Source organism: Zalophus californianus, chromosome 9, assembly GCF_009762305.2.
Source record: "Zalophus californianus isolate mZalCal1 chromosome 9, mZalCal1.pri.v2, whole genome shotgun sequence".
Lineage (NCBI taxonomy): Eukaryota > Metazoa > Chordata > Mammalia > Carnivora > Otariidae > Zalophus > Zalophus californianus.
In genome coordinates this window covers 91267411-91290751 of record NC_045603.1, presented here as the reverse complement: position 1 = coordinate 91290751, position 23341 = coordinate 91267411, and the positions used below count along the sequence as shown (strand labels likewise).

Here is a 23341-nt window from a genome sequence, read left to right as displayed (position 1 = left end):
TTTTATTTACTGTACGGTTGTTGATTTACATGGGAGTTAGGAACACTAAACCAGCATAGGATTTTTACATGGTTTGTTTTGGCTGAGTTTAGAGACTTGGAAAACATCATTTGACTCTGGCAAAAAGACAATTCCAGAAAGGTGTTTAAGACCTTCCTTTTGTCCCTGGCCCTGAGTTAGAGAGGGACATGTGCTTATGAGGAAAGTGGAGTTTCAACCCCTTGGTAACCATAATAGAACAGAAACTATGGTGTACGTGTAAGTCCTGTGCCGTGTACAGATTCACTAGAAAATGACAAATCAGAACAATCTCCCTCCAGGAATGTCTCCACTTCAAAGAGATATCACAGGAGTTCTCTTAAAGGCACCCTTCAGTGACGTGTGTTGTGGGTGTATGGGACTACATGGTATGAATGTGTAGAAGAATACTGGATGGGCAGTAAGAGAGTGTAGACAATTTAAAAGAAAAGATAAGGAGAGTAAATGAGATTTTAAGGAACAAAACGGAGAGCTGTGTGTGTGTGTGTGTGTGTGTGTGTGCGCGTGTGTGTAAGGCCTGGCGATCCTGTTATTTGGTGACTCTGAGGTTTGAGTTGCCCTTTTTTTATTTCATGTAAATACTTAGTAGTATGCAGAAGTATCAGGGAGAGATCAGAGTTCCGCCTTTGGAGTCTTTTCTTCTGATTCATGATTTTCTCTCTGAAAAACATCATGACACTGTTATTTAGATTTGAAGCCCACGCTTGGTTTTGAGCTCTGAGATTAGCAAACTGAACTATTTAATGCCTCCTGGAAGTCCTAAATCCATCCTTAATTTTTATCTCATGAGCTCTTCTATATAGGAATTTGGGTTTTTTCCCATTAATAAGGTCAACAGAACGGTAAAGCCCCAAATTCAGCTCCTTTGAATATGCAAGATGTTTCCAAAGATGCACGTGTAGTTCTATTCTCACGACTCTCTCCTAGCAAGCATCCCGATCCTCTCCACCATATATCCTCATGTACTTTTGCTCTTAATCAAATCCAGTAGAGCTCAAAGAATTTTTATTCAACAGGAAATAAGAGGACACAGAGAGGAAAACTCAACTCGCTGTACCTGGAATCTCCCACTTACCAGCCGTTTTCCTTTGAGGAATCCGTCACAAAAGTTTTGCACATGCTCCACAGAAACTTCTGCGATGGCCAGTGTATCCCAGGCCTCATCTAGAGTCTGGTAAATTGCCAAAGCTGGCAGTTGAGACTCCTTTAGTTTGAAAAATGAGATCACCTTCCCATTGGCCTTCACACCACTGTCCACCAGAATAAAAAGAATCTGCAGTTGGAGAGGTTTGAGAGGGAAAAAAAAATCTATCTGAGGCCTACAGGAGGAAGAGACACCTCATGATTGTTGCAGTTTACACTGATTGAACTTGCGGTCTGTACCCTATAATTTAATGAATTTCTTCTTATTTTTCTCTGCTTTGGTATTTTATCCCTTTGATCAGGTTTATTTAATTTTAAGAACACAGAATTGGAAGCAGCTTTAGTGATTAGCTAAATACTTAAGTGTAGCCTAATGGTTAAAAGCGGATAATACATTCTAAATTTTGTTTCTGGTACTCTCTAGTTGTGTGCCTTTGGCACATTACTTAGCCTCTCTGAGACTCAGTATTCTCACTGGCAAAATAGGCTTTTGTTGGGGGAGATTAAATGAGACAATCCATTTAATATGTCCAGTATGGTTTTTAGCATATGGTAGGTGCTTGATAAATGTCATCTATTTGATATTATTAAATCAAACCTTCTACCCAAAGTAGAAACCTTTAGAATGTTCTTGTTAGAGGATCATTTACATTCAGAAACACTGAAAAGTTCCAGTGTTAGGGAAACAGCCACCAGAAAGCCAGCTTATGTTACCACCATACAGTTGTCAACTTTGGAAAGGTATAGTTTAGGGACGCCTGGGTGGCTGGCTCAGTCGGTTAAGTGTCTGCCGTCTGCTCAGGTCGTGATCCCAGGGTCCTGGGATCGAGTCCTGCATCGGGCTCCCTGCTCAGCGGGGAGCCTGCTTCTCCCTCTCCCTGTCGTTCCCCCTGCTTGTGCTTGTTCTCTCTCTCTGACAAATAAATAAATAAAATCTTAAAAAAAAAATACGAAAAGAGAAAAGGTCTAGCTTAATGCAGTAACCTTGAGGTGGTTGAAGATTTATTATTTCAGTGATACCAAACAGAGCTGCACAAGGTAGAGAAGGAACATAACTAAATATTTATTAGACATCTAGTAGGCGCCAGGTACGTGATAGGTGCTTTATATGAGCAATAAGTCCTGAGTCTAAAACTTTAAGAGGTTATGGCAAAGAATAAATACATTGTGAATAATAAGGGATTTTTACTTTCAGCATCCTTGGGTCTCCATTTTTCTCTCCACTTCTCAATGCAGGAACAAAAAAAATAGACTCCCCGCCAAGGGAAGATATGGTTATATAGGTCTTTAACACTCTAAAATAGATCTTTAATTTTAAATCAGAGTAATGTGACTCATTATGTCCCAGTTCTTACTTTGTTATCTCTTAACCATACCCACTTTCCTTATTTATCTAATCTCTCTGGACCCATCTCCCCTTTTTTTAGTGTCCTTTGTCCTGGTACTGAGTAGTCAGAAGGGTATCTCCCATTACAGACTTACCTTTCCCTGGAAGAGCTTGGCTGCCTTCTGGTATCTGTGTAGGCTTTCTTCATACTCTGGGGAGGCCTTGTTCATCATCAGTAGAAGATGAATCTGGATCACGCTATTAAATAGGCCAATCGCTTTCTGGCAAATTGAAGTGTATTATAGTAGAATGAAAGAGACAAGGAGAAAAAAAAAAAAAAAACATTAGTGGCAACCCAGTAAATAAGTAGGGTGAAATATAAATGAGAGCTGTCCATCCATAACATAAATGGTAACTAGTATCCGTAACAACTGGGATATTGCAGAAATGATGGAGCGTGACTTCCAAGGTTAACTCATATATGACATAGAGGCTTCTACCTTGTTCTCTCTTCTATCACTCACTCTAGGGAAAGCCAGTCCCAGTGTAGGACATCAAGCAGCCTTACGAAGAGATTCACACAGCACAATGCCGGCATTAACTTACCAGCTATGTGAAGTGGATCCTCTAGCTCCAGTCAAACCTGCAGATGACTGCCTCTCTGACCAAGGGTGGCAAGAGCCTCCAGATCAGAAGCCCCTAGCCTAGCCACTCCCAAATTGTTAGCCCACAGAAAGTGGGGGAGAGAATCAATTTTTACTGTTCTAAGCTGATACATTTGGGGGCAATCTGTTATATACCGATGGACAATGAATACACCATGTAACCTATCAGTTACTTTTTTCAGTTCCTCTTCCTGTCCCAAGAGCAGTCAGATACACCTTTGAATGCTTATCATGTACGGGGCACTGTCTCCGGGTCTTTACATATAACTAATTGAAGCCTCAAAGTTTCAGTTTTATCAACGAGGAAATTGAGGCACAAACTCTCCCAAAGTCACGTAAGGGGCGGACTGGGAGTCACACCAGGCAGTCAGGCTCCAGAGTCCAGACTCTCAACCATCACGAGGTACTGCCTGATGCAAAGCCCCATCTAAACGGACTCCGCCGGAAGCTGTCTACCTCAAAACTCGGCAATGAGATAAGCTCTTCAGGAGATCAGAAGCATTGGCTCTTTATTTGCTGATGAGAGAGGGTGATTTCCCATGAAGTTGTCGGTGATGGAGGGGAGTGGGACAGCCGTGAGCCAGGGTGAGGAGAGGAGAGAGCGTGAGACTATGGTACTGGCTCGCTTCATTTCTTTTTCCTGAAAGAGTGCTCCAAGTGTCTCTCTGTTTTAAACAAATCCCATTCCTTTTCACTTCTCCCTCCTAAATACAGAAAGTGCTGCTGTAAAACTAGCATGCGTATAGGAAGAGAAGAGTACAGAGGATTAATGAACCATCAAGGCAGAGTCCCAGGATGGTGGGAAGGGCGGCAGCTAGGTAGACTTCTGGAAGCTACACACTTCTCTGGAGAGATTCTCCAGCTCTATCGGCCAACACATCGGCAAGGAGGGTTCAATGAGTTCTTTCCCGAGACTTTCTCCCTGGAGTTTAAAGCCAGCTCTTGGATTTTAAATTTGGGAGATTGGATGTTCAACAACCATCTCTTGTTTTACTAAATCCTGCTACTTAAATGTAAAGCATGCATCCGTCTTCCCATAGCAGAGATGGAGAATGATTTTTGGGAAGTCAAGAAATCAAAGCTAAGGAGTCAAAAGGTACAGCTGTCTTAGCAGAAGGGATTGGACATATCAGAAGTGATTAATTTAATCTTAATAGACACAGCCTGATTTTTCACCTTGAAGCCAAATATTAAGTGTGTACATTAAAACTATACAGCCGGGGGGTGGGCTGCTTGGGTGGTGCAGTCAGTTGAGTTTTTGGCTTTTCGTTTTAACTCGGGTCATGATCTCAGGGCTGTGAGATCAAACCCTGCATCAGGCTCCGTGCTCAACGCAGAGTCTGCTTAAGACTCCCTCTCCCTCTTTCTTTGCCTCTGCTTCCCTGTAAAATAAATAAATACATCTTTAAAAAAATAGTGTACAGCCGGCCTAATACGTGGTTGTGGGTTTCTGCCACCTCGTTGTCATTGTGCAAAACTTCTGCATCAACAGCAGGTGAGAAATATCTACAATAGTGGGTGGGGGCAGGTCTCCAAATGAGAAAAATAATCACTTTGGGGTAATGAAAAAGGTTGCAATAAAAGTTGGACTTGCTTCTCTAAAGAAATTCTTACCTAATTTCTTCTTGATGTGATTTGCCTTTACTACTAATGTGGAACTTAAAAACAGTGTCAGTATTTTGTAAGAAAAGAGACTAAGAACTCAGGAAGACCAGTCCTTGCCCCTACCTTCGTTCACCTGCAGAACTCCAGGACCCCGGGGCCATTAACCCAGGGACTCTCAGATCATCGTTTCTGCGCCCACATGCACTCCTGACATCTACAGACATAATCATGAGAATGATGACAGTCTAGGAGAAAAAATGCCTGTTTTGAGTATTGCTGCCAACACCCCTGGGGTGCATGTGTTTGGAATCTTAGAAAAAATGGAAATGGAGTCACCACTCCATGAAGACAAACGCGGTGTGAGAGGTGGACAGGAATTTAGTCAACAGGAAAAGAGGTGTTTCCTATTGAAGGCTGTGTGGGGCTATGGAAAAACCACAGGATTCAGTCAGACAGACAAGTCATAAAAAAAAAAAGAAAAAGTAGGGACAAGTGCAAAGGTCTGTGTCTGGAGCTCAAATTGCTAGTCCTATGGCTTTGAGGAAGTGAGTCCACTTTTCTGAACTCTCTTTTCTTCTACTGCAAAATGGAAACAGACAATATGAACTAATGCATCAGCAGTTAAACTTCCTGCCTTCCACTATGCCTTTCCTGCTTACTATGGGATCCCGAATAAGTCACTTGGATCTTAAATGTACTCCTCTATAAAATGGGCATGATAATTTTCTCTCTCCTCCCTCAAAATATCAACATGAAGATTAAAAGAGAAAATGGGTGTGAAATGGCTTTGTGAGTTCTAAAAATTGAGATGTGCATCTCGAGTCGTGTTATTAGAGAATGTACAGCATTTCTGAACTGAGGAAGTCCCTGGGAATTAATACTCTATCACTTTACGATCTACATCAGGGAAAATAAAAGACAGGGCATAGAAGGTACTTGTAGAAGCTGTAGAGTGTTAGAAGGACAGAAGATTATCAGAATAGTTGGATCATCACCTTCACCCGAAGACAAATCTAGAAAGAAAGCTGACCACCGTGAGAGTCTAGGCATGAGGAGGGGGTGCCAGACCAGGAATTGTTAGTTACTGGTCCACAAGGAGGTAGGGAGAGGTTTTAAAAGCTTTTATAGAAATTTTACATTGCTGTAACATCCAAATATGTGATCAGTGGGCCTTATTTTTTAATATTTCATTTGTCTATTATTTACTTTCATTGTATTTTGCAAAAGTATTGGTCATGAATGCTTTTGGAAAAAAATGGACCTTCAGCAGAGATTGCGATTTTGTTTGGAAAGTGTGGTCTAGAGGGTTGCTCGGATGAGTTGCCTTTAGTGAACCCTCTCAGGCAGCAAAACTCAGAAGTTTTTGACTCAGTCATCTTGACTTTGCATTCAGGCTCTCTTTCTTACTAGTCGTCTCATGGGTATTTAAGTTTTCTCTCTCTCTCTTTCTTTCTTTCTCTTTCTTTCTTTCTTTCTTTCTTTCTTTCTTTCTTTCTTTCTTTCTTTCTTTCTTTCTTTCTTTCTTTCTGTCTTTCTTTCCTTCTTTCTTTCTTTCTTAAAAGGGATTTATTTATTTATTTGAGAGAGAGAGAAAGCACAAGTGGGAGGGGCAGAGAGAGAGGGAGAGAGAATCCCAAGCAGACTCCATGCTGAGAGCAGAGCTGGATGTGGGGCTTGATCCCATAACCCATGAGATCACAACCTGAGCTGAAACCAAGAGCAGGATACTCAATGGACTGAGCCATCCAGGCGCCACCTGATGGGTATTTAAGTTTTATAACTTGATTTCTTTCTTTGTTGAATAGGAACAAGTCTATCAAATGTAAAGGGTTGTAGTAAGGATAGCAACATAAACAACAATAATGACAGTTACTGTTATTACAGGTCAAAGGATTAGAACTCCTAGAGGAAGAAATCTCTGCTATGGAGACAAGTACCCTCTCTGACAAAGGAATTTAAAAGGGTCTGGAGACAAGGGCTATTGCTTACCACAGGGTTGTACTCTGTCACCAAGTGGAGGCTGTTGATCTCAATGAAACGGCTTAATTTGGAGGCATCAATCTTTTCAATGTCCTTGCTCTCTAAATCCAGTTTTTCGTTATCCACCTGGGTAACACAAAAAGGATAAAATTGTCACTGTTCTGTTTTTATTTATTCATTGGTAAATGTTTCTGGACTATCTACCACATGTCAGGCACTGACTAAAGCTCAAAGGACTTAAAGGTAAATAGGAAATATTCTCTGCTTTCAAAGAACACTGTCCTGTGGGATACAAAAAAGGGAACAGAAATGTCATCACAGGGGAATCATAGGCCCACATGTCACCTAAAGGAAGAGCAGAAATCTTCCAGGACGAAGCAACTCTTAAAAAGTAGCTAAAACTAGGTTAGGTGAATGAGGGTGGGGAGGGAGTTGTAAAGTAAAAAACAGTATTTGCAAAAGGCAAAAAGATGTGAGATGCCATGTTCTGGAAGCTGCAGTTAGTTTGCTATGACTATAACAGTAGAGGTTAAGTGTGAGTAGGAGAGAGACAAGGTTAGTGGCATAGGCTGGGGGAAACTTCCAAATGGCCTTGAAGCCGAGGCAAATAGATTAAAGCCTAACCTGAAGGCAAGAGGATCCATTTGCATAATCAGATTTATGTATGTATGTATGTACCCTTTTAACGGGAAATAATACGCACATATAGAGAAAAGCATGAAATGGAAAATGTAAAACTCAGTTTTTAAAAATTATTACAGGGCAAACAACAGTGGAACCACCATTTGGGTAAAGACATAGAATATTGCCAGAACCCCGGAGGCCCTCTGTCTTCCCTTCTAAGCCATAATCTGCTGCTTTTTTTTTTTTTTTTTGCCAAAGGTGACCATTTCCTGACTTTTATGGTGACCATTTTCAATCCTTCCTTTATAGCTTTGCCACTTAAGGATGCATCTTTTGATCCTGTGGTTCAGTTTTCTTTCTTAAAACTTTATATAAGTGGAAACAAACAGTGTATTTTTGGTATGCATATCTCATTTTGTTTAGGAGTCATCTGTGTTCCTGCACGCAGCTGAGGTTTTTCAGTTTCTTTGCTATATAATGTTCCACTGTATAAATATGCAACATGTATTTATTCACTTACTACTGATGGATATTTAGGCTGTTTCCTGTTTCTGATTATTAAAATAATACTTCAGTGAACACTCTTGTTCATGGTAACTCTCTGTTGACCATATACCTTGGATTGGGATTTTTGATTAGAGAGCATTCGTGTTTTCAACTAACAAAAATGCCAAGCTATTTTCTAAAGTAGATAATAATTTATGCTTGCACCTATATTGTTTGAAAGCCCCGTTGCTCCACATCCTTGCCAACATTTCCTATTAATCAGCCTTTCTAATTGTATTCATTTTGGTGAATATGGGGTGGTGTCTTACTGTGTGTTTTTTTTCAAGATTTTATTTATTTATTTGAGAGAGAGCGTGAGTGGGGGAAAGGGGCAGAGGCAGAGGGAGAAGCAGACTCCTGGCTGAGCAGGCAGCCCAACTTGACCCTCGATCGCAGGACCCTTGAGATCATGACCGGAGCCAAAGGTAGATGCTTTACTGACTGAGACACCCAGGCGCCCCTTATTGTGGTTTACATTGCATTTCCCTGAATAACCACCTTTATGTCCTCTTCATTTGCCTATTTTTCTATTGTATTGAGTGTCTATCTTTTTCTTGCCGGTTTGAAGGTATTTTTTATATATTCTATATATCGGTCCTTTATTGCTTCTATGTTGCATTATCTTCCCTCACTGGGACCTTCCCTTTTATTAGTTATTGCTCATAAACAGAAGGTGATTTCAGTGTAGTTGAGGTTATCAATCATTTCCCTTATAGCTGGTGTGTGTTTTTGCTTTGTCTTATTTAAAAATCTTTGACTACCCAAGGTCATGAAGATATTCTCTTATATTATCTCCTAGAAACATTACTATTTTATCTTTCACAATAAATTGGAAATCTACCTGGAACTCATTATTTTTCTCACTTTAAAATGGATGCTTAGATCTTGATTTTTATCCTTTTCTAAAATATACATTAAAATCTACACATTTCCCCCTTACAGGGCTATAAATGCATCCATAAATTTTATGTGTAGATTTTTTATCATTCAGCCCAAAATGTTTTCCAATTTCTTTTTTTTTTTTAAAGATTTTATTTATTTATTCATGAAAGACAGAGAGAGAGAGAGAGAGGCAGAGGGAGAAGCAGGCTCCCAAGGAGCAGGGAGCCCGACGTGGGACTCGATCCCAGGACTCTGGGATCATGACCTGAGCCGAAGGCAGACGCTTAACCATCTGAGCCACCCAGGCGCCCTGTTTTCCAATTTCTGTTCTTATTTCTTCTCTAACCTATTGGCTATTTAGAAGTGTGTTTCTTAATTTAATCTTGTTATTAATTTCTAGCTTAATTTCTACATTTTATTTATATCATTTGTCAACTTCTAGATATGTTATATGTGTCCTTAAAATTATGTATATTCTGCAGTTTTCAAATACAGTGTTCTGTGTACACTAACAGCTCACTTGGTTAATTTCATAGTTCGAATTTTCTATATTCTTATTGATTTATTTAACCAGTTTATTTTATCAAGAGAGTAGTACTAAAAATCTCCCACTGTGATTGTGAATTTAACCATTTTTTTCTTACAATTCTGTCAGTTTCTGCTTACATGTTCTCAGGCCATTTATTAGATGAATGCAAATTTAGAATTGTTACATCTTCTGGCCAAACTGAAATATGTATCATTACAAAGCATCATTCTTTATCTCTTGTTGCCTAAAAGACTACTTTGTCTTACATCAATATGCTTAATATCAGCTTTCTTTTGGAAGTATTTGCATGGTATAGCTCTATCCTTCTAGTTCTTTTTCTTTAGGTAGGAATTCCTTTTTTAAAAACATTTTTATTTAAATTTTAGTTAATATACAGTGCAATATTGGTTTCAGGAGTAGAATTCAGTGATTCATCAATTACATACAATATCCGGGGCTCATCACAATTGCCCTCCTTAATACCCATCACCCATTTAGCCCATCTCCCACCTCCCTCCCTCCATCAACCCTGTTTGTTCTCTATCATTAAAAGGCTCTTATGGTTTGTTTCTCTCTCTCTCTCTCTCTCTCTCTCTCTTTTTTTCCCTTTGCCCCTTCCCATATGTTCATCTGTTTTGTTTCTTAAATTCCACATATGAGTGTAATCATATGGTTTGTCTTTCTCTGACTGGCTTACTTCGCTTAGCTTAATACACTCTAGCTCCATCCATGTCATTGCAAATGGCAAGATCTCATTCTTTTTGTTTTACTTATTGATTTTACTTATTGATTTGTCAGAGGGAGAGAGAGAGAGAGAACATACAAGCAGGGGGAGCGGCAGGCAGAGGGAGAAGCAGGCTTCCCGCTGAGCAAGGAGCTCGGTTCGGGACTCAATCCCAGGACCCTGGGATCATGACCTGTGCTGAAGGCAGACGCTTAACCGACTGAGCCACCCAAGCATCCTAAGATTTCATTCTTTTTGATAGCTGAGTAATATTCCATCGTATATATACACCACTTCTTCTTTACCCAGTCATCAGTCCATGGACATTGGGGCTCTCTCCATAGTTTGGCTATTGTTGATAACGCTGCTATAAACATCAGGGTGCATGTGGCCCTCCAAGTCTGTAGTTTTGCATCTTTTGGTTAAATACCTATTAGCACAATTGCTGGATCATAGGGTTTATCCCTTTTTTTTAAACCTATCTTTATATTTTACATGTGTCCCTGTGTTTTAAAATGATCAGGAAACAAACTCAGGGTTGCTGGAGTGGTGGGGGTGGTGGGAGGGATGGGGTGGCTGGGTGATAGACATTGGGGAGGGTATGTGCTATGGTGAGCGCTGTGAATTGTGCAAGACTGCTGAATCACAGATATGTACCTCTGAAACAAATAATACATTATATGTTAAAAAAAAAAGAGAGAGAGAGAGAAAGAAGATAGTAGGAAGGGAAAGATGAAGGGGGGAAGTCAGAGGGGGAGACGAACCATGAGAGACTGTGGACTCTGAGAAACAAACTGAGGGTTCTAGAGGAGAGGGGGGTGGGGGGATGGGTTAGCCTGGTGATGGGTATTAAAGAGGGCATGTACTGAATGGAGCACTGGGTGTTATACGCAAACAATGAATCATGGAACACTACATCAAGAACTAATGATGTAATGTATGGTGATTAACATAACATAATAAAATAAAATTCAAAAAAATGATATGTCTTTTGTAAAAAGCACAGAGTTGTATTTTTTAATCCAGTCTGCTCTGTCTTTTGATTGCATTATTTTATATAATGTAACCACAAATACATTTAATCCCATATGCATTTCCTATTGGTTCTGCCTGTTCCAAATATCCACTTTCTTTCATTTCTGGACTACTTTGAATTGATTGAGCACTTTATATTATTCTTTCTTTCCCTTGATTGGCTTAGAAGTCACATGTGCTTTAGTCATTCTCTTGAGAACCAGCACGCATTATACAACATGCATTCTTTAGTCATCCGAACCTAATTTTAACTGTCAATTTTGTCTCTTCTTGGACTATGCAGACATTAGAACATTCTAGTAGTTTTCCTCCTTCTGACTCCATTCCCTTGCCCCACAGTGAAGACTTACAGGTGATTATTATTGTGTATTTTAATTCTAAATCTCACAAAGTGTTATTATTATTGTCATATAGTCAATATACATTTACACTTCTGCACATTCTCATATTTTAGTTTCTTTTTGTTCCTTCCTGCACTTTTGAGCTTCCGTCTGGGATGTTTTGCCTTCTGCCTAGAGAACAACTTTTAGTGTAAGATCTCTTGGGTGCCATGCTTAAAATATTGTCATTTCCACTTTATTTTTGAAGGCTATTTTTGTTGGAGGTAGAATTCTAAGTTGACAGTTATTTTCTTTCAGTTTTTGCAAGATATAATTCTTCATACGTGGTATTCTTTCTCCTGAGAAGTCATCTGTGAAACTTAGTATTACCCCTTGGAGATTACTTTGAGGGTAATCTCTTTCCTCTGATTTAAAATTTTTCTCTTCTTCTCTGAGTTTCAGCTATTATACTATGGCATGGCTAAGGGTAGATTATATATATGATACATATGTATAATTATGTATGTGTAGAGGTATATGTGTGTCTGCATGTATCCATCGGTATACATAATTTATATATTCATATATGACCATCTTAATCCAATTTCAGTGATTAAGATGATTCAAATGTGTTGCAGCCCTTGGGAGAGCTGATCTACTTATGGTACATCCTTGTTCTTAGGATACTGCTTTTTAGGGTCCAAAGTGGGGCAAAGGGTGTTTTACTAAATCTACCTCCTACTTCCGTTTCTGGGCCCTGAATTTCAACATTTACTTTTCTGGCTCCTTGAGGGTCTTAAGAAAGCTAGTAAACTTCTTAGCCTCTTGACTGCTTCAGGAACTGGCAGGAAAAGCTTCCCAGACAAAGAACAGTCCCAGTGCAGCATTTTCTTTCTGGGTTTTCATCCTTTCTAGATCTTAGATCTAGACATTTCTTCTTCTTCTTCTTCTTCTTGTTCTCCAAAGCCTCACCGCCCCATTTTCTGCTTGCCTGGCTTTTAAAATAAGTTGGTTTTGGTGGAAGGGTTATCTAGTTACCTAGTCCATTATACCACATTTGCATTTTAGAGCTACCTTTCCACCATACTCAGATATATTAGAACATAAGACTTCATACTGTCCATCATTGTTCCAGAGTTTTCCATTCCTCTCCCCCAATCTACTCATGCCCATAAAGGCACAAGATCATGCTTCTCTCACCCATAGCAACTATGCCTACAGACAAATGTTAGCTCCTGAAGGGTTCTGTTTCCTAAAATAGTTTGAGATCCTTGGGCCACCAACCTGTGGACATCCCAAACTCTTCCCTTATATCTTCTATCTCTATATAGGTCCTACCCAATCTGATCTTACGCTGGATCAGAACCATCCTTTTGGGCCCAAGATACTTTCTCCCAGTCTACCCAGCAAAGTCAGAGGTAAGTCTCATTTTAGTGTATGCAGGAGGGAATTCAGGCAAAGATAAATTGAAGTCACTAAACTATAGGAATCCGAGATTGTTCGTTATTGTCATTCCCATGATGAGTCCGTTGCCTATTTTTCTCCTCTTTTGTTCAAGGTGGTCTCCCATCAGGTTAGTTAAAAGCAATATGCACCTTTAAGAAGCCCGATGCACTCTATGGTTAATAATATTAATTCTGGATATACCCAGTCATTCTCTTATAATACGTTTGCGAATGGATTATTTGTTGAGTGCCTGCTGTGTGTTAGGCACTGAGGTACAGGAGGGTTTGACATTCACTCAGAAAGCAATTCAATCACTTTATTTTATGACTGTTCCTCACAACTCAAATTTATAAAACAAATAAATGCTGAGGTGCAAAAAATGTATTTCAAAATAAGAATTTTGGAAAAAAAACGTCAAAACCATAGGATATTTTAAAAAAATGTGAACTCCCTTAGTATACTTAATTGTTTTAACATTCACAAAGTTCTGAGCAGAAGGCTTGGGGCAGAAATAGCAAAGCAAGAGAAAAAGTCTTCCTAGGGGGGAGTCCTGGCCCGGCCCCTCCTATCCTCCTTCACGGGTAAGAGTCCCCAGAGGAAGAGAAGGAGCACACAGCCTCTTTGCGGCTGCTTTGCCAGATGGCATGTCTCCTTCACACTTAAGGCTTTGCTAATTGCAAACATCAGAATCATCATTATTATAATCACAACCGGGGCCCTTTTAATATTTCATGTGTCTAAATACTTCGCGATTGTTTGGCTAGGAACCGGCAGGCCTGGTGGCGCGCCTCAGCTAACAGAGCTGCGCTGTGGCCGGGAACCCCTCCCTCTCTGCTCTTTTCCAGGCAGTCCCTCACCACTTCCCAGAACAGGGAGAACAGGAAGGGCCCGTTCCTCCAGGTGTTTCTGGACTTCAGGAATGCAGTATATTGAAGGCAGAGGATGTTAAGGGGTGATAACATTCTCTAAGTAGCAAAGAGTTTTAATAAAAACCGCTCTCCTGAAGTCCCTCCAGTTTGTAGTGCTTCTTTTTTTTTTTTTTTTAAGATTTTATTTGTTTATTTGAGAGAGAGAGAATGAGAGAGAGCACGAGAGGGAAGAGGGTCAGAGGGAGAAGCAGGCTCCCTGCTCAGCAGGGAGCCCGATGTGGGACTCGATCTCGAGACTCCAGGACCATGACCTGAGCCGAAGGCAGTCGCTTAACCCACTGAGCCACCCAGGCGCCCTGTAGTGCTCCTTTTAACGCAACATGGCAGATTAGTTCAGCGGGTCTTAAACGAATAAGCTCTGGAACGTTCATGTGTTCAAACAACATTTTAACAGGAAATCTCCCTTCTTTCAGGAATTATTTGCATACTGCACTGGACAGAAAATCCGACCCTGAAACCAAGAGTTGTGAAAAATTGTTTTTATGTATTTTCTGGTTTTTGGAAAGAATTTTACTTGAGATATCATATTCTTTTTCTCCCCAAGAAAAGAGGCACCGGATGGAAAACAGAAACAGTAATCCAGAAGGGTTGCCACCTTAAAATATAATTTTGAGCCCTCCCAAGGCTATTGGAAGTGGATTATTTTATGTTTTAGACACTGTGCCATACCAACAGATTAGTTTTTTCCTGTTCATTAGTAATTCAGCAATATTCTTTTGAATTCCTATGTGTTTCTTTAATTAAGAATGCAGTTTTTTATAAAGTGTATTAAAGTTGTCTTAGTTTACACCACAGTTATAGTATTAAATGTTTTGAATAGCACTGAGAAATCATCTGTGAAACGAAAACCCTCATGTTCCTGCGTTTGTTTTTATAAACTGCTTAGCTCGTCATGTATTTGGTAAATATATACTTTAGAAAGAAATACTTAATAATTTGACAGATCTCACTTCTTGCATTTATTAGCTTATTTTTCTGCACTAGTTCCTTTTGATTCTCTTTGTTTGGCAAGGTGCATTTCTTATAATAAGAATCCAGCACATAACTGTCCAGAGAATGAAAGAATGCCTTCACTGTGTTTCCATTACTATCCCACTGGGTCAAAGTTAGGCAATTATATTTCTTAAAAAAGAGGTGATTGAGGAAAGCCAAAGCAGGATAAACATTCAAATAATATCTGAAATTCCATTTTAGAACAGGCTCATGGTTTATTCAACCCAGGATTACATCTCCATTAGGGCAACAACGGGAGTGTTGTCAGAGAGGGTGGAGGGTCTGCCTGCTGTCACACTCAACAAAAGACAAGCTGTCACACACACCAAACAGGTTGTCATACACAACTTATTATTGTTTCACTGACTTAAATTCTTTCTGATCACATTTATAGAGTTGGCCTGCACTCTTTCTGGAGAGTGATGTGTTCCACGAATATAGCACTAGCTGGCTTCATATTGCTCTAACATTTCAAAGCATCTAGTAAAGTCAACTCATTACAATCTTACTGTTTTTCCACTTATCATTATTCCAGCTTGTCTCTAAATATGTTCTTACAATTGAAAATTCTCTATGTCTACATTCTGAGATTTCTTTGCCAACATATGTAATGCCTAGATTAAATCTTGAGAAGTAATCCTAGGGTTGAAGTAGTTCCAGGGGGATAGAGAAATGATTTAAGAGAAGGCTTAATTTTAAGTGGGCTTGAGAATGAGGAGTCTGATAGAATCTAGGAGTAAAAACAAAGGTTTTTGTCAGGCTTACGTGCTTCAGAAAGTCACTATAGTATCATAGAAATGGCATGTTTTGGAGACAGCAATTCTGGGTAGGAATCAGACGTCTGTTTATTCCATAGTTGTGAGACTATAGAGGAGGGAGCTTTAGTGTCTTTATTGATAATGCAGGGATAATAATAATTATTTCATCAGATTCTCTTGAGAATTAAATAGTAGAACACTGAAAAACACCTAGCATAACATCTATCATAACACAAAACAAACAGAATGAACTATACATTTAAGATGAAGGTAGGTACCCAAAATTCCGCAACAGGTTCACTTTTCCCAATTTAAAAAAGAATAGTCTTGGTTGATGTTCTTCTAAAAAAAGAAAAAAATCATCCCAAACTCCTAAATAATAATTCTATTAAAATATGGACTAAACTTTTGAAAGTAGAAACTGAGACAAATATGTTTATCTCAAAGCTGGTGTGGCATAGGTTGAACCTCTCCCAGACCTGCCCATGGAGCAGGGCAGGAACTGGTATGTTTGTTTTTGGTATGGTACATCAATAATCTCATCCGCAGGGTTCCCAGGAGTTCATTTAGAGTAGGTGTTGCCACTAGTGGTAAACAAAAAACAGATGCTAAAGAAGCGTGAACAGCCCTGGGAAGTCATCAACAGGGCTTTATAAAGAATACACGGTAAGCCAGGTTAGTGCACCCATTAGAGGTCAGAAAGCCTGTAGAGACATTGGAAGGAACAGCTCTAGTTTTTCTTCCCCACATGTGTATCTTAGTAGACTTATTTATTTGTTTGTTTGTTTATTTATTTAATTTTTAAATTTTTTTTAGTACTAAGACTTTTCAATCAGGCCTTTGTGAGATTTATAAACACCGAACTGGGAAAAGAAGGACTTGTGAACGTGTAGCTGATCAGCACTTTTTCTATGGAAGGGTTACTCCCAGTGGTTCAGCAGTCACATGAAAGGCATTAGAATAACCTTCCATACCTGTCTTACCAAAGCTTTTCACAGAAGAGCTCGGTTTAATCCTATTTCACGATGGTGACAATAACAACCTGCAGCTGCTGTCCAGGTAGGCAAAGGATTAGGGACTCAGATGTACTTTGGGAGGTGAGTCAATTTCTCAAGCACTTCTGAGTGTCTTCGTGACCAGAGGCATATTGTGGAGCTTTGGAATACAAACGTGCATAAGTCGTGGTTCCTGCCCTTGAATAGCTCATGGTCTAATGTCATATTAGGTGAGACAGACACAAAGATATATGACATGTACTATAAAGTGGTAAATGTAAATAGAGATATGGAAGTATAGAGGCATAGGTAGGCCAATTTGAAGATTCCGTGGAGGCTTTGTGAAGGATACAATGCCTCAACTGACTCACTGGGATAGGAGGAGGTTGCTGGGTGAGGCTAAGTGACAGGGGCCATTGAAGGTGGTGGCATTCTAGGCAGGGGCCTGTGTGAAGTCATGGAATTGTATTATCACACTGTGTAGCGGGAGAGTAAAGCCTACCATGGGAATGTGCTAAAAAAGGGACTAGAGAAGCAGGCAGTGGCCAGGTCATAAAAGACTATATGTACCGTTAAATATCTTGGTTTTTATCTTGTAAGAAAAGGAGAATATTGAGGTGTTTTTAAGAAGGGAATGTCATGGTCAACTTTCCATTTTAAATACATCATTCTGATAACAATCTAGAATTTGCATGTGAAGTAGCAAAGGGAGACTAATTAAGAAGCTATTGAAATGGTTTATGCCAAAGATGCTAAGGACCTAAATGAGGAATAAAGTCAAAAGAGCGAAGGGGAATATAGATTCAATCAGATTTGAGGTACAATTGGCAAAAATTAGACTAAATGAACATAGCCATTCAATAAAAGTGTTTTAGAGGAAAGAGTATAACTTAGCAGGTGCAGATGATAAATTCAGTTTTGAACACGTTAGGACTGTAATGTTTAATGAAACTATCCCAAATAATTATATACAGCAAGCATTTGAATCATGAGAGAGGTCCAGGCTAGAGAGAAAACATTTCAGATCCTCAGTAGATGCATAATAGTCAAACAAAAAGAATTGTATTACCTAAGGAAAACACATTCATTCATTCACTGATTCACTCAACAAACACTTAATGGACACCTGCTCCATGACTGACACTTTTTTAGGCTCTGTAATTGAAGGCGTGAACAAAATAGTCTCTGCTTCTACAGAACGCAAATTCTAATAACCCAGATTGGGAAGAGCACTGGGGTCAGGAAACAGTGTACATGGAGGCAGAGAACATCTCAAGCAGATTAAGAAAAGAACAAAAGGACCAGAAGTGGGCTCTTAGGAGTTAAGGAAAGAAAGAATGCTAAAGAGACAGTCAACAAAGTCAAATATGGCAGACATGTTCACTTAAATAAGACCTAAAGCGTGTTCACTGGGTTTGGAAATGTGGAAGCCAGGCTGACCTGGAGGAAAGCAGTTTTAATGGAGTGTGGGGCATAGATTAGATAACAGGGTCTTTAAGAGCTTGAAGAAAATTGGAGACACTGAATATAAAAGACATTTAAAAGAGATTTGAGTGAGAAGTGAAATATATAGGATGGAGGCTAGAGGGGGAAAGACATTTAGTGCAGAAATCTTGAAAACTTTATCTTTTGTCCCAATTTTGCATTTCCAGTAGATTCTGTACATCTTTCTCTTGATATTCCACCAACAATACAAACTTAACAACTAACTAAAGCATCAGAAATCCCTATTTTTGTATATGCCTTCACTATTCGTTCATATCCTGGCTTTAAACTTTGCCTCTTTTCCAGAAATTTTATGTTTAATCATTAGCAGGACCTGCCTTTTCTTCACTTTCTTTCTTTTTTTATAATTTTTTTAAAAAGATTTTATTTAGGAGCGCCTGGGTGGCTCAGTCGTTAAGCGTCTGCCTTCGGATCAGGTCATGATCCCAGGGCCCTGGGATCAAGCCCCGCATCGGGCTCCCTGCTCAGCGGGAGGCCTGCTTCTCCCTCTCCCACTCCCCCTGCCTGTGTTCCCTCTCTCGCTGTGTCTCTCTCTGTCAAATAAATAAATAAAATTAAAAAAAAGATTTTATTTATTTATTTGAGAGAGAAGGTGTGCCTGAGCGGGGGGGGGGGGGGGGGGGGGTTGGGTGGGGAGGGGGAAGTGGGAGGAGGAGAAGGGAGGAGGAGGGAGGGGCAGAGGGAGAGGGAGAGGCAGGCTCCCCACTGAGCGGGGAGCCTGATGTGGGACTCGATCCCAGGACCCCGAGACCGTGACCTGAGCCGAAGGCAGGTGCCCAACCGACTGAGCCACCCAGGCGCCCCTTTTCTTCACTTTCTTTTATCCCCTCTCTACTGCAGACCCCTCTCTGCTACAGACCCTTAGTACATGGTTGATTTTGTCAGCCTAACAAAAGTCCTCTCTACTCTTGTGTTTTTGCTTAACAATCCACCCTAGTCATCTCTGCCAAAATCATCTTGCTAAAACACATTCCTGTTCATGTTACTCCCGGATCTAAAGGCTTTAAGGGCTTTGCAGTGCCAACCAAGTTAAATGCAAACCCACTAACCTGGTATTCAAATTTCTCCATAATGTGGCTTTAATCAAGCTTCTCGTATATTTATTTTCTCTAAACATGTACCCAGAGATCCAGTCAAATTGGCTTAATCACTGTTTCCTAGGTTTGATATTATTCCCATCTTGGACATGAATTCTCCTCTACTTTGTCCAAATTTTCTCTCTCCTTTAAATCCCAGTTCAGTTGTCTCCTTCACCATTTTTTTTTGCCAGAATCCCTACCTTGCATTTATCCTTTTAATGACTATCATACTTTATCCACAGTGATGCTCTTTGCATTGTAGATACTTGTAAACTATGTTTACATTCTCGACTATATTTTAAGACCTATGAGAGCAGAGAACATATTTAACATGTTTTTATTATCAGTATCTTGCAGAGGGCACAGTGGTTGTTTAATACATGTTTGGTAAATGTAAGTGAACTCCCAAGGATATAAAAATATAAAATTTTGGAGCTCAAAATGACCTTAGCTATGATAACGTCAAATTCTTTTATTTTACAGATGAAGGAATTGAAGCTAAAAAACGTCCAGTGACTTGCACAAGTCATGTGGCTGGTCAGTGACAAAGCTGTGCTGCAATCCTACCTCTTGATGCTCAGTCCAGTTCTCTCTCCATCTCATGACAGCACCTGTTTGGGAAGCTTGAGCGGAGCCACCATCTTTGTCATCACTGTCCCTGACTCCTCGGTCGCTGGCACCATCATTAGCGTTAAAGGCATAGAGCCTTTCCACGCTCACAAGTTCATGAATCTATAACCTAAGGAAAAACTGGAAAAAGCCTCGAGAAGCCCACCCAACTTACCAGGCGAAAGAGGGAAATGGTGTTCCTGGTGATATTGTAGTGGGCCAGAACCTCAGAATCAGTGCTGATTCCAAATGACACATCTTGGAAATTTTGCACCATGCTATGGAATAGGGACACTGCTGGTATTTCTAAATCCTAAGAAAAACAAGAGAGAAAAAAAAACAACAACAACCCACAGGGATTATGTTAGAGAGGAGAGACATAGAGAATAGGGAATAGAAATGTGCTCACTCATCTAAAAATATCATAGACTTGATTTATTGTCAGGTGAAAAACCTTTACCCCTAAGAATGCAGGCTAAATTTGCAGTGGGATTGTTGAATTTTCCAGGCGGGGTGGGCTAATAGGTAACTACAAAATTGTAGCTCAGCCTGAAACTCTTGTCTGGCCTTATCATAAAGCTTGTAGTTTATGAGCAGAGAGGGGCCCCCAAATCAGAGAGGCCTGCAGAGTTTGGCTGCACTGTCACTGATCCACCCGAGGAGGCAAATGTTTTGGGAACAATTTGTGGAGGAAAGAAGAAATGCAAAAATAAGAACTAGGTGCTGTCAAAGAGCCAAAAAGGAAAAAAAAAAATAAGAATAAAGGAAATTAAAATGGAAGCTTGCAAGTTTTATGAACAAAGGTTTGTGCGGGATGTGGAAGAACGGTCTTCTTTTCCTGCATTAAGCCTGAGGTATTGCCCGTGAAAGATCCTGTTCCTATGTTGTTCCAACGCTAGAACCCAGGCCTGCAGGAGGGAGCAGGGAAGCCACGTCTAAGTTAAGATTCCAGTCCTTCCATAACAAGCTGCCATCATTTTCCCTGCAGTCACAGGACCTTTGCCCAGAGCAGCTCCAGACAGTAAACAGGAGGGAGCATGGCCTTTTCTGACATCTTTCTGGGCCGGAGGGGGAGAAGTACAAAAAGAAAAGAAACTGACTAGCCTTCCCTCTGGGGTCAAGCAGAGGGAGCTGGTATCTTGCTCCTTGGGAAGGGTGTGTGGAGTTCATTCGAGGCTAAGAACAATTGCTAATCTAGGCTTCCCCCTTTTTGATTCTCCTTAGTGTGGAATTACTCATGGATCAAATGATGGACGGTGTCTGGTGGCTGCTTAAGTTATTGCAAATGCCTCCATTCCCACTTCTGTTGCCTTCCCGAAGGTGGCTGCTGTGGTCTCCACCTCAGATTTCTCCACGCAGAGAAATGGGCTCCCTTGTCTTCCTTCCCCACTTGCATCTCATTGCAGCCATTTCCAGCTGTGTACACAGAATCGCCAGGGTGGTGGAGAGTTGTAACTAATTAATGGAAATGGATAAGAAGGTCTGCAATAAGAGCAGGGGCTTGATCTGTGAGAATAACCAGATGTTACCTTCAAAGAAAGAAAAAATGCTGGAGTGGTGCCCTTTCGTGTATGGTTGCTTTCATTAGCCAGGCAGCCAATCTGGAAGATGGCAGCTAACGCCTTCAATATTCAAAAGGTCATCCTTTCTCAACATTTCAGAACAAACGAAGAGCTAGAAAGATGAGGGACTACCTATTTGGTAAGGCTTTAGACAGAGATTAACCATTGGCTACTGTGTTTCCTGGATGATAGAAGTTGAATTTACTCTGGCGCCTACCTTGGCAGTCCCAATATGGACTCCAAAGCACTCCTAGATGAGGAGCCTCAGAACTCTTGAAGCAAGTATGAGAAAGATATAATTCAGAGACTGGGAATGTTTTGAAATTGAGAGGTCTCGACTGAGAGGCTGAAAGCAGACTTTGTGCCCTTTGACTTCTAGTGCAGTATCATCTGGCCAGCAGGTGACTGTCATGGCAGCTCTGAGCTAAGATGTTCCTGGTTCTTTGGGGGAACAGAAACGGGGTACCTGGACAAACCTGGAAGAAACCTATGACAGCCACCTCAGCAGCAGCAATGAATTCCATGGTCGCTGGGACATCTGTGAGTGACACAGTTTTCTGGGAAGAAGCAGAACCATCTAGAGAGTGAGAGAGAGAGAGAAGGAGAAAATGTTGGGGTATCAAGTGGAAGGTAGGAGTTCTAAATGCTGAGGGCATCTCTACTTTTTCTCTATATACTATGGCTGAAGAGATCACGGTCTCTAGGGGCACTGTCATCATCCCAAGGCCTTATTATTTTACTAACATATGGAGGGTGACTCCACCTTATGGTTTCTCTCTGAAGGACGACGCTAGACTTCTCTTTTCTCCACTGGGCAACACAGGTCTTTATCCATTTTCCATTTCCTGAAAATGTTCTCTGTTTGGAGGAAAAGTACTTAGAGCATTCCCATGTTCCCTTCCCTTCCCCTAACAACATATGGTCACCCAAGTGCTTTTTTTTTTACCTGATGATTCCTGAACTTCTGCAGCAACTTCTGGGGATAGTCTCCATGTGAAAAGAAATAATAGAAACAGGAGTCTGGATTGGTCAGCTTCCATTGTTCTTTTCCTGCTCCTTCTCCAAGCCCTGGACTTTGTGTTTTGGGAGACCGATTCAGGGCAGCCCGCTCCTGGTAATTGGCTGTGGTGATGTTAGTGTTCTGGGAACTGTGCAGCTGGCTCTATGAAAACCTTCAACTTCTGAGATAAAAGACCAAGTTCCATGACAGGATCTCAGAACATAACCAACCAGAAGAAAGTCGAGGTTGTTCATTTGGATTAAAAAAAAAAAAAAAAAGAGGAAATATTCTTTGCAGGTATTGATCTAAGCACTAGGGATGCAAAAGGTAAGTATGATCTGATCCAGCCTTCCCCAGCTTGGATTGTTAGTGTGAGAGATGGACAAATAGATCATTTAAATATAAAATGGGATGTGATAAAAAATTGAGAAACTCATAGGATACTATGAGAATACAGACTTGAGGACATTTAGGACAGTGGTAGGGTTCAGTGAAGGTTTTCTTCCTGCAGCAGATGCCTAAGCAGAATCCTCTGTAAATAGGATGTCATCAGGCAACAAAGGTGGAAAGAGAGTCTCATGTAAAGAGTGAAACACGGAGATGCAAATGTAATGTGTGAGAGAATTATTAGTAATTGAAATTAGGCCAGATTGTAAGGGGCATTATACAATAAGTGTAGGGTCTTATTCTCTAGGTGATGGGATTACACTGAAAAATCATAAGCTGGTAAGAGGCAGTGTCTGATTTGGCCCACAGGTGCCCTCAGAAATCCAAGACAGGATTCCCATAGACAGTGAAATATAGAGGTCTCAAGCTCAGGACAAAGTTCCATGTGGTACTACTATAAAGTAAAATAACTCAAGATTTCTATTACTCATATCCTGAATATCCATTGCTCATTGCCCTGGAACAGGGAGACCAAACTCTTCCTGGTGATGTAAATACCTTTCCTACTGTGTCCAGCCCACACGGCCTCTGAGGAAACTAACAAATGTAAACAATTTAGTTATCATATTTGTTCGAAGGAAGAAAGCAGGGAAATGAG

General features: G+C 40.4%; 1 protein-coding gene across 5 annotated transcripts; it reads right to left on the bottom strand.

Annotated features, from left to right (window-relative positions):
- ERP27 (endoplasmic reticulum protein 27) lies at positions 1–23244 on the bottom strand. Of its 5 annotated transcripts, XM_027595243.2 has the most exons (8): positions 22243–23244; positions 22060–22154; positions 21773–21873; positions 19910–20047; positions 6769–6885; positions 2665–2790; positions 1115–1312; positions 1–699 (listed from the first exon to the last, which is right to left on the bottom strand). In XM_027595243.2, exons 3-8 carry the CDS (start codon positions 21818–21820, stop codon positions 652–654), a joined length of 675 nt encoding a protein of 224 aa, XP_027451044.1. In that variant the 5' UTR covers positions 21821–21873; positions 22060–22154; positions 22243–23244; the 3' UTR covers positions 1–651. The 5 variants fall into 5 exon arrangements, with proteins under 5 accessions (XP_027451044.1, XP_027451041.1, XP_027451043.1 ...); XM_027595240.2 differs by having other exon boundaries at positions 21773–22154; XM_027595242.2 differs by lacking the exon at positions 22060–22154.
- Between the last annotated feature and the right edge of the window lie 97 nt (positions 23245–23341).

Coding starts and splice junctions, on each gene's coding strand:
- ERP27 (XM_027595240.2), bottom strand. CDS start 22,015: ATGATGACAGTGCCCCTAGAGACCGTGATCTCTTCAGCCATAGTATAT. Junction 20,048..21,772: donor CTGTCATAGGTTTCTTCCAG/GTTTGTCCAGGT, acceptor TGTTTTTCTTAG/GATTTAGAAATACCAGCAGT. Junction 6,886..19,909: donor CCATTTCCCTCTTTCGCCTG/GTAAGTTGGGTG, acceptor TGTGTTACCCAG/GTGGATAACGAAAAACTGGA.